We start from the raw sequence: 11,132 nt of genomic DNA on the forward strand, positions 1-11,132 counted from the left end.
TTGTTAAACTACTTACTCTAAACTGAAGCCAGACTTTACCTTAATGTACAGTAAGTTTCCTTTGGCCCCTTTTTCAGCTTTAAAAACTGCAGTCATCCTCAAAGGGGTAGGTGCCTTTTGCCTTGAATATTATTTTAACCCAGTTTCGGAAAATTAAAGAAGTCGCTAGAATGCTAATCCGAGATTAAGGCAATAATCAATGATTGCTATGAGGAATTTCCGGAAAAGGAACATTTTACTTGCAGTAATCAACTGTTCTCACAGATGTCAAGCCCTAAGACTTTTCTCTCCCTTTTTTTTTGGGGGGGGGGAGGAATTAAAACCTCCTCAATCATGTCTTTGATGCAGTTATGCAAATATTGGCTCTGAAGAACAGAAAAGTTTTGAATACATGTACTCTCCTCACAGAAATGTACACCTACATCCAGTCACTTCCGGTAAGAACGCACGCACAAAACGAATGCAATCCTCCCAACTCACATGTAATTCATGTTAGATCCTGTTTGCTTCTATCGAATCTTGGCTGGGTATGGATCTGTGCACGGGTAAGCATTTTTTTGCGGAGGTTATTTCTGGGGGGAGGTTAAAGCACCCATCAGCACTTAACAGCAGTCAGCAGAAAGGGTTTGTTTTGAGGTTTTTTCTCCACCAAATTAGTAGTTTGGGGGGGGTATGCATGTGGCCCCATTACTTAACTAACCCCTCAGACCCGTGTTATAGTCAGGCCAGTACAAATCACCTTTAGGGTTTCTGTGAACTAAAAGCACTTCTGAGAACATTTCAGATTCTTTACTAAAATTTGCTATCGTCATTTATTCCACCCAAAATATATCTTGTACTACTACATACCCTAATAAAAAAGAACACCAAAAATGCTATTATTTTACATTTCCCCTTGAGAGAAGAAGTCAAGTAACATTACATTAAACAAGACTCTATAATAAATTGTTGAAACATAGGGTCCATGTGGGCAAGTAGAAACTCATTACACTGTATATGATTAAAAGCCAAAGATGGTGAATATTTAAAAATCACAACTTTCCAAAAACAAAAATATATATCCCGCTAATCTAATTCTCTGAAATCATTCCTCTTACAGCATCCTGAATACATACTTATGTGAAGATAATCACACTTGGAATTAAAACTGATCTTTTTGAGAGAGATTCTGCTGACACTATGGAAATTTTTTTTTTCCAGAATCTGCTCAACATGGAAAATAATCTGCTTAACAAAAGTAGGTCGCCTGCTAAAATGCCACACATTTCATTATCTTTGTGACTGGTTTCCAGCCTATTTTTGCTTAGCATATAAATCTGTTATGCAGTCTTCCAAGAAATTGTGCCCACGCCATCACCATTATAACAACTGTGTCTCCTTGAACTCATAAAGTATCTCCGAAGTGGCTGTAGAGCTTGCACAGGTAAGATTCCGAGGGGGCAAAGAAATGAGTTACTGGAGGAAGCGTACAAAACAATGCATCTGTTATGAGATGATTGTAATCGTCACAGAGCCCCCTAGAGTTTGGCACAATGGTCCACCTAGCCGGCTTCAAACATCCCTGGCGTCTGCTACCCCTTCTGGAACGACAACAGTCATCCCGTCCATCTCCTTGGTCAGGATGACTTGGCAGCCAAGTCGGGACCTGTGTGTATGCAAAGGTCACAGCAAAGGTCAAAGGAAAAGTTTAACTCTCAGGCCTTATCCAAATAAATTCCATCAACATAAGGCAAACACTGCAGAGTTTGGGGGCTGGAGAAAACAAAATGTTCTTCAGGAAATAAGACTATATTAATTCAGGTAAACATACTTCTAAACTTTGCTCCATCTGAAACTTCTTTGGAAAAAAGGTCTTTCTCTGTTGGGTATTAAGTTCAAATCCATTCAGAGCTCATCCTAAAAGCTGTGTGATTACTTACGTATCGGTCTGCCCATACGCCAGATCCAACATGTCAAGTTCCTCATCCGATGGCTTTGGCAAATGCTGGAAAAGATCGTCAGCGAAGATCAGGTGGCATGTTGAGCAGGAAAGGGTCCCTTCACACGCACCTGTTGCAGGTTAAAAAATTTTTTGTCACAGTCACAACGGCTTTCCCTTCATAAGCTTCCAATGGCTAAATCCAATAGCGACGGCTCGGATTAATACACATTTTAAAACAGTGGTAGCCACAGCCGTAAGCCAGTGGCTGGCTTCCACAGGCCCATTTAATTTCCGGCCCCAGCTTGGACTTTCAGACGAAGCCAAAGATTATTTGGAAGAACATGCCTAACCTCGACCGAAGTTTATCCAGTCTGAGACTTGCATCCCTAACAATATATCCTCTACCTGACAAAAGCATCCCACTTGATCTTACCATTGGATATCAATATAGTGTCTTCTGGCAGTTTTCCATCTCTACAAACAAACAGTGGACATACATCAGCAATGTTGGTCCAGGCATCCTTTGCCCAACAGCCAACACTGTTCCCACTGTTACTTTTATACCAAGCCATCCAAAATTCAGTTCCAAATTTTAGCTGATTCTTAATGGATTGGGAACAAAAGCAAATGAACATGCGCAAGAGCCCGCTTGCAACCACCTATTAAACATTTGGTCGCATACCGTCATTTTTTAGGCGCGAATGCGACTGTTTTGGTCGCACCATACAGTGCTGCTATTGGGCATGCGTGTAGCTGTTCCTGAATAGTCTCGTACTGGGCATCTGCTGTTGGAATACCACCATGGCTCATTGTTACAAAGTGGAAAGGCCGTGCCAATGGTTTCCTACACTGTGGTGGATCTCAGAGGGCTCGGAAAGCCTCCTTACAAAAAGTCCAGGAGATTTAAGGTTCAACCTAGTACATTTGGTCAGGGTTGTTATCTTCAGATACCAGCAAACGCTTTCAAAACATTTCCAGCTTTAAATTGCTCACTCCTGGGTTACTCTGGTCATTACCATATCCGTCAATGTCCAGGTCATTGTCCACCACAACGTCCAGTATATTCTGACCGGTTCTGCCTTTCACCGTAATCTTCTCCCCATCTCTGTTGATGAAGTGGATGGTGACTCTGCAAGGGTACAAAAAGTGGACAAGATTACGAATTCACCTTTTTCGTCAGTTACGGTCTAATTCAAGTGCACATGCTGCTGTGAAAAATCTGTCAGGAAGGGTTCCATACTGGGACATCACTAATTTTTCCCTGAAGTAGTTTATTATAATAGCAATCAGGAAGTGATAATATGTACTAACAAGTCAAATTTAGCAGTGAAAATATTGAAACAGTTACTTAGAAAACACTTCACATTTTTTTCAGAACTTTCCAGACCAGTCTAATAGGGTTTGTGCATGGGGTGAACAGATATTGGAACTGTTAAATTTTGAATACAATGATGTATAGTTGCTGGGTTAAAGATCCAGGAACTGTCAATCACATAATCAAGCTGTCATTTTGATATTGTTACACCCCAACCATAGCATCAGTCCCAACTATAGTTGGGTCCGTCCCAACTAGAGTGCTGCAGTTGGGCCGGCCCAACTACAGCAGAGAGGTCCTGTGTGCATGATGTGCCCAGCATGTGCCAAAGTCATATTGTTTACAAATGTCATGTCATTGGTCATAGGGCTGGGTAAACAGATGAAGTGCCACATTGTGTCAAGTGTGAGACACATTGACTTGGATAATGTTGAGACATATTCCACAGAAATTAGTCAACAATAGTTGGCCCAGCCCAACTGCAGCACTACAGTTGGGACTGTTGTCCCAACTTTAGTTGGGGCTTATGCTATAGTCGGGGTGTAACAATGATCAGATGATGGTTGATTCAACCACAGCCACACTGTAAGAATTGTTAAATATTACATGCAGACTAAACCATGAAATTATTATGATCACTAGCTGTATTGTGCCATGGAGGAAGGAATGTACATACACTTGGCTACTGTCATGAATGTTGCAAAGTTTGTAGATGCACTTACAATTCTCCCTTTTTCGCAAGGTGTCGTGCGCTCATTGAAATGAGTCTTTCGTTACATATTGTGGGGTGCTTGGGAGGTACTGTATGTAAACGGCTGTCTCCCAGACTGCTGACACGATTACAAACAGAAAAGCCGGGAAACGAAGTCCTAGACTTTGAGATGCAGGTGGAGGTGTAAGTCTGCGCATTCAACCGTGACCATGGTGACGAAGAACCCGACTTGATGACCTGGCGAAAGAGAATTTCGAAAGTCCGTCTGTACTTTGGCAGTCGATTTGTGGAGGGAAACCTGCACAAGGCTGTGGAAACAGGTCTGCACAAAGCACTTAGGATGACTGACGACATTTCAAAGAAATCTTAATGCTCAAACTCAGTGCCAGTGCTATACCAGAATGCAGAAACCCAGTCCGACTACGCGATCCCGGATATGTACAGTACACATGTGTATAGTTCGTCAACCTTTGTGGAAATGACCCCTGTGCGTCTGACCTGCATACATAGCGCCCCCATCGGTCATTAAGGGACAGGACATGTTTCTGACGGGCTTGTTGTCATGACACCATTATTTACAGCGCATGTCAACTCTTGTAGTATCCGTTCGCCACAGTATTTCAGAAAATAAGTCCCAACTGTCACATTTTTTTCTGTATTTTCTATCACCTCTGCGACGAATTCTCTTCCATGTACTGGCGTTTGTTCACATATTGGCTATCATACTCCTTAGTTAGTTTTTGTGTTTTACAAATATTGAAACTGCGTCTTAGCGGATGAATAATGAGTATTTCTGGTCGCCAATATTTTTGGTGTGAAAGGTCTCCATTTACAGAATGATCGACGGTACGGACAAGTGGAGTACGAGAAGCGGAACGAGCAACCAACACACACAAGATAAACACCAAATCTGCTGAATTTGTGAAATTGTTTTTTCATTGTAACTCCGGTTTAGTTTGTGGAAACAGATCGAGATCTTAAAAAATTAATTTTCGTCGAGCTGCCTAGCTGAAACGACACAAAATGGCTACAGTTTTACCTCAGAAAAGTGGCACGTACACGTTCGCTAGTCAACCGCGGGCCGTGCCACAGCGCAAGAAATACAGAGATCCAATGCAAGATCAACAGTGAGTGACTACATTTTGGTTTTACCTTTGTTATTTATCTCAGTTACTTTATAAGGCCTACTTTCAATTTATTACTTCCGTGTTTATTTTCACTAATTTTGGCTCATCTGAATGTGATTTATCAATTATGTCAATTGACAATGGTTTTGATTTTTATTTCAAACATTTACTTTCCGTAAAATTGTGACTTGCAGTTTTTTCTAATTCATTCAGGTTAGGGCCTAGTCCTTAATTGTGAATTTTTATTGACCGTGAACTGTGTCTTTTAAGTTCTTTTAAAAAACTCATTATTGGCTTTTTTATAATATTATATAAATTATATTAGGCCTATGGTTCGCTCACAACAAAATGCATTTGTCATACTCATAGGCATAATTCAGAATTAGTTAGGCCTATTGCATGAAATGTTATTTCCCATGTTTTTAATGTATGGGGCAGCACTGACATCCAGGACGTTTGCAAAATGGCAGGTAGCAACCATACCATGCCGATGAAAACAACTGAATGAGCGTGCGAGTTCCTACCGATCAAAGAAAAGATTGTGTAACCCGATCCTCTGACAGGCTGGTGCTCACATACATTGCCATGGTCGCTGTTTTCATTGGTGCGGTGTGGTTGCTATCCCCCATTTGACGAGAGTCCTGGATGTCCCTGCCGCCTCATTGGTGTTAATGATCCCTGAGTAATTATGTAATTTTGATAACTCTTTTCGCTTGCAGAACTGCTGTACCCTATGGGAACATCATGTACGACAGACGGATTGTTCGTGGCAACACATACGCACAGCACACACTCCCAGCAGTATGTTACTGGTGTTCTTTTGTAGTGGTTGTGTCATTAGAAACTAAAATGAAAAATTTTAGATTGATCTCCAAAACGATACATCAAACTTGCACCATTCCTTAAAAATTGTACATTGTATATCACATCAATGAATCAGGGATTCAAAGGCTTTTGTTAATGTAGAAATTTACTTTGGATTCAAAGTGGGCTAAATGTGTACTTCATTGGGTCCATTTTCTCCCAATAAGTAGCACAACATTATCTTTATTCGATGGTGTAAAATTGAATACTTAATTTGACTTTTTTCTTTCAAAAGGAATCATAAGTAATTTACAGCTTCCACTTAGATGCTCTGATGCTTTTGGCACAAAAGTTTTATGCGTGGTCTATCGTGCCTTTTTCCAATTCCTTGTTTTTTTATCAGACAGCTCAGCCAGACCCAATTGAGGTCCAGAGACAGCAAGAGATCAGGCGGCGTAAGATAGCTGCCAAGCGGGCCAAGGACCAGCTCCGGCCCCGGTCGCCAGACCCCGTGGAAGGGCGCAAGCATATCGATGTCCAGACAGAGCTGTACCTGGAGGAACTGAGCGATCGGGTGGAGGAGGCGGATGTGGAGTGCCAGACAGATGCTTTCTTGGACCGGCCCCCCACGCCGCTGTTTGTGCCGGCCAAGACTGGCATGGACGTGGCCACACAGATCTATGAGGGAGATGTGAGTGTTGATGGTTCGAGATATATCAGGCCCATTTTCATCTTAATCCGTAGATTCTGCACTACGAAGAATGTCGTACATGGATATTGCTAATTCTTCCCTGGAGTGACCTTTCAGCCATCAGAAAGTGATAACACACCCTAAAAAGACAAATTCAGCTGGGCCAAATTGAGGCATTAGTTAGAAAGCACGTAGGATATTTTAGACAAGCCTCTTAACGTTTGTGTAGAGAATGTTAAGTGATGTCCAAATTTGAAACTTTTTCCCAATACCGTACGATCTAGTTCATGGTTTGGCTACAAGTTTTGTGATACAAATGTTGTCTTCCTCTTCTCAATCACACCATGTCTGTATTTGAAGAAATGACTGAAATTACTGGGTTTGTTCTTCACCTCTTTAAAAATAAGATGAAAAAAAAAGAACCCAAAACAAAACTTGAATGCGATGTGGATGTTGTGACTGTGACTCAGCATCTGCCTACTAAGCTTGCATCCCAGTTGGCGGTTTGATCTCATTTTGACCTCTTTCCAGTCTAACATTTTAATCCCACCCTCCCAGCAGCTATGTCTTGACACCCTCACTCACCCTATTTTCCTCCCCCCGACCAGCTGTTTGACTTTGACATTGAGGTCAAGCCCATCTTGGAGGTGCTGGTGGGCAAGACGGTAGAGCAGGCCCTGCTTGAGGTGATGGAGGAAGAGGAGCTGGCCAGCCTGCAGGCCCAGCAGCGGGTGTTTGAGGAGCTGCGCAATGCTGAGCTGGTGGAGACACAGCGGCTGGAGGAGCAGGAGAGACGGCACCGAGAGGAGAAGGTGAGGAAGGGTCTTCCTCAGGGTGGAGCGCTGTTGAGCGTTGTCCGGCAACTCGGCTAGTGGTTTTTTTGCCACTTGCTCGCGGTATTCCACATAGCACTTGCCCTCGGCACGGGATTGTTTTGCCAAAGAAAATCAATTTCTAACAATTGACAAGACATGACACCCACTTTCTCAGTTGGACTTTACAACAGATGACCCATGGTGGTCACGTGTTAAATTCTACTATGTTTCTTACTGCATTGTCACCTTTTAAAAAGTCTGAGACTATGACACATATCACAGCCACTTGAGGGTTTGGCACAGGCTCAACATCCTGAGACTAGTTTGTAGATTCAGAAAATTGTAAAAATGACGGAAAGCACAGAAATATCATGGAGTCTTGTGAGAATTAATCTATTGTGAGTATTGGACATTCCATAGACATAGTTTTATTTTGCCACAATTCATTGGAATTACTTTTGTTTTGACTCAAGATTGGATGAATTGTAACTGTCTTGTATGGACTTGATTGTAACAGTGGCATAAGTGCTAAACACTATTACAAGACGGTGGAAAGGCTTTGTTGTCAAACACTTTGCAATGATAACCTCATTTTGTTTCCTTTTGCAAATTCTCCCAGGAGCGGAGAATGAAACAGCAGCGTGAGGTTCTCAAGAAGGAGAAGGAGACGACAGAGAAGATCGGTGCCCGGGCCTTTGCCCAGAGCTACCTGGCCGACCTGGTGCCCTCGGTCTTTGGCACGCTGAGTGACAACGGCTACTTCTATGACCCAGTGGAGCGGGATGTGGAGACAGGTTTCCTGCCCTGGCTGATGGAGGAGGTGGAGAAGTGCATCGGCAAGTCGGTCCTGGGCCGGACGATGATGGACGGTAAGTCCAAGACTCTTCATGATGCAATGCAAGAAGACTGTACCAGTTGATGCTGTCGACATACGATGTATACAAAATCAAGTACTCTAAATTTGTGAGCAGATCCCAGAGAATGAGTCAAAATGCCATCCATTTGGCAATTGTTTTGTTTTTTGTTCTGAAGTATTACAAAATGTTTGGAAAACTGACGAAAATTGGCATTATGTGGTTGAAAATTTTTGATAGTTCCTATTGATGTCCATTGCGTTAGTTTCTTTTAAAGGCCTGTAACTCAAAAGCAGCTCAGGCAACTTATAAATGATTTTGTTAAAGTGGGGTTCAATTGTGTCACTCCTTACAGTAGGTGAAGATTATTTCAATATGCTGCGGATGCTTCAATGTCTCGTTTCTAAGGTTTATTCTGAAACCTACACAATATTACTGAAAGGGTCTTAGAAAAGGACTATGGATGGATTATTAATGAACTTAACCACGTTAAGGTGTGATTGGATCATGCGAAGGTGTAAATCGGGCCTCTTTGGGTCATTTTTTCATAGCAATCATCCGGGACGTGGTCAAAGCTCGTGCTGCCGAGTACTTCAAATTGGAGGAATCCCAACGAGACGCCGAGAGGGTGGCAGCAGCCGCGCAGGCCCTCCTCAACGAACAGCTCAAGGAGGATGCTGCTGGCCCGATAGGCGAGGGCGCCCCAGCTCCGGAAGGCGAGGCTGAGGTAAGGCGAATGGTTCCAGAATACTCAGAGGTTAGCAGTTGGAGGAAATTACCTTGCTTAAAGACATAAACCTAATAATACTGGCCCATATTCAGTGATGACTATATGATATGCCACTTGACATATTTTCAGCACGATCCAACACCCATAATTCTGACGGTGCAAAATGTAGTGAAGTCAAACAAATGTGAAAATTCCATTTGTCTCTGTTGATTTGAATATTGAGTGAAAGGCTAGATGTCTAGCTGTTGAGATTTACATGTACTAGATTGTACACTCAGCTGTGGATTGTTTCTGTTCAATTCTGAAGTTATCGGGAGATTCCCCAGAGGTTAGGGTCAGTGATGGCACATGAATGGCTTTGCTGTTATTCATTTCACCAACATGTGCATCACCTTTGTTATGCCCTGTACACTGTGGAAAGGATTATTTCATTAGTTCTCACACTCGATCATCATTGTCCAAGTTTTCTACTTTCAACTAATGTGACTTGTCAGCTTGTCAGAGTGATCCATCGTGATGTTTTTTAAGACTTGGGTGTTTGCTCACTTAACTGGATGTTGAAATAGTGTTCATTCCAATCATATCACTGCCAAATTATCTAAGTACTTTCTTCCTGTGTCTCAATGGACTTATTTTCTGTATTTTGGACATTTTTCAATGTGTTGTTTGTGCATCAGACGGCTGCCCAAGATGAAGCGGGTGAAGGGGAGGAGAGCCGGCCGGAAACTGCCCCTGCGGAAGGAGGGACGGGAGAAGAAGACGGCGAGGAAGATGGCGATGAGTAACCCAGCCCCTCCTGCTCCTTAGATCCTCCCCCAGCATGCCCTACCCAAGAATTCAGTACATTTGAATATCTCCAAAGAAGAAGATTGATTGGTTACCAGCCAAGGCTCGGTATAGTTGACATTGCAGCTTGGCTGGTTGCCAATTACAATTCTGCTAATGAAGGACCTGTGGTAAGCAGAAACTCCCCACTTTGAACCTGTATGGATGTTGCTCCCCCGTCACGCACTAGGGATAGTTTCAGTAGGCAAGAACCCAGTACATGTAGCTTGTGGCTCTGGCCGTTTTTTTAATAATGTGGCGCAAAACATGTTACATTATCTACACGGCTGATGAAAAAATGAGAATGTTACAGTCTGTGTTCAAGCTGTGGTTGACTTTTATATTTCTTCCATCAAATCCGGTGTTCAAATCCATGTACAACTGCACTCTTTATCTGACTGTTGTAAACTGCAGTCCGTACCCTTGACAAGCACGACAAGCCCATCATTTCAGCTGCATTTCCATAGTGTGCTGGTAGAAACATGTCAAGAGAGTCACATCATGTGTTTAATATGACAGTGCTTCATATTTAATGGAGAAAGCATCCCTTGGCTGAATGGTCGGGTGCCTGCAGTACAATAAAGCTACGCATTTGTCTTTAGGGGTCTTCAAACTGATATTTGCGGTTCCGTTTTGAGGGCGCATTATGCACAAAGCCTCAACATTTGTCTTTGATTCGATATGTAAATCCTCTCTCAGAATATACAAAAACTATTCTTCCTAACATCAATTCATTTTGCCAAAGAATTTGCCGGCTTCTTCCCAAATGTTAAGACATCAAATTCCAAAATACAAATGCTTACCAGCCTCGATTGTTTCTTATACTAAATTAAAGAAAAAAAATAAGTTATGCAGTTACTTCTGTAAATTATAAACTATTCCACACATTTTCCGTCCATTAATCAAAATTGATCAGAACCATTTCGGCTTCCAAGTGTCAGATGGGGCATGGCTGACACTGTTCTTATTCTGGACCCATGTTAACAGCTGCAATTGGAACAATAAAATACACATCAGATATGCAAGTGTTACATACCTAACTGTCATTGGAATGTTGAGCGCTGATGGTATTCTTATCTTTGTGGTTTGTCAACATCACCATATTTACATATGTACACCTGTTTATGTGTAGGCTGTGCGAGTTGAAATGTTCGTGAATGGTTGTAAATAGTCCAGGGAAGTGTGCGTTTTCCTTCTTCCCAATACATATATTGTGTATTATAATTATTTTTGTTTAGAGGTTGGTGAATATACATACATGTTGAGAATAAACTATTGAAGTTGTATTCAGAAATGCTCGAACTACTTTCGTGGTGCATCTTTGTCAGTAAGTAGAAA

At 42.1% G+C, this 11,132-nt stretch overlaps 2 protein-coding genes across 2 annotated transcripts; one reads left to right on the forward strand and one right to left on the reverse strand.

Annotated features, from left to right (window-relative positions):
* Nucleotides 1-785: 785 nt before the first annotated feature.
* On the reverse strand, nucleotides 786-4,433 carry fdx1 (ferredoxin 1). The gene is made up of 4 exons (XM_022251947.2): nucleotides 3,959-4,433; nucleotides 2,938-3,050; nucleotides 1,920-2,049; nucleotides 786-1,645 (listed from the first exon to the last, which is right to left on the reverse strand). Exons 1-4 carry the CDS (start codon nucleotides 4,300-4,302, stop codon nucleotides 1,552-1,554), a joined length of 681 nt encoding a protein of 226 aa, XP_022107639.2. The 5' UTR covers nucleotides 4,303-4,433; the 3' UTR covers nucleotides 786-1,551.
* Nucleotides 4,434-4,771: 338 nt separating this feature from the next.
* rsph3 (radial spoke head 3) lies at nucleotides 4,772-11,088 on the forward strand. Its single transcript, XM_022251938.2, has 7 exons — nucleotides 4,772-5,075; nucleotides 5,795-5,876; nucleotides 6,283-6,570; nucleotides 7,179-7,382; nucleotides 8,005-8,254; nucleotides 8,791-8,966; nucleotides 9,647-11,088. Exons 1-7 carry the CDS (start codon nucleotides 4,972-4,974, stop codon nucleotides 9,752-9,754), a joined length of 1,212 nt encoding a protein of 403 aa, XP_022107630.1. The 5' UTR covers nucleotides 4,772-4,971; the 3' UTR covers nucleotides 9,755-11,088.
* The last annotated feature ends 44 nt before the right edge of the window (nucleotides 11,089-11,132 follow it).

Source organism: Acanthaster planci, linkage group LG15 (assembly GCF_054643075.1).
Source record: "Acanthaster planci isolate LZ-2023a linkage group LG15, COTS_SCS, whole genome shotgun sequence".
Lineage (NCBI taxonomy): Eukaryota > Metazoa > Echinodermata > Asteroidea > Valvatida > Acanthasteridae > Acanthaster > Acanthaster planci.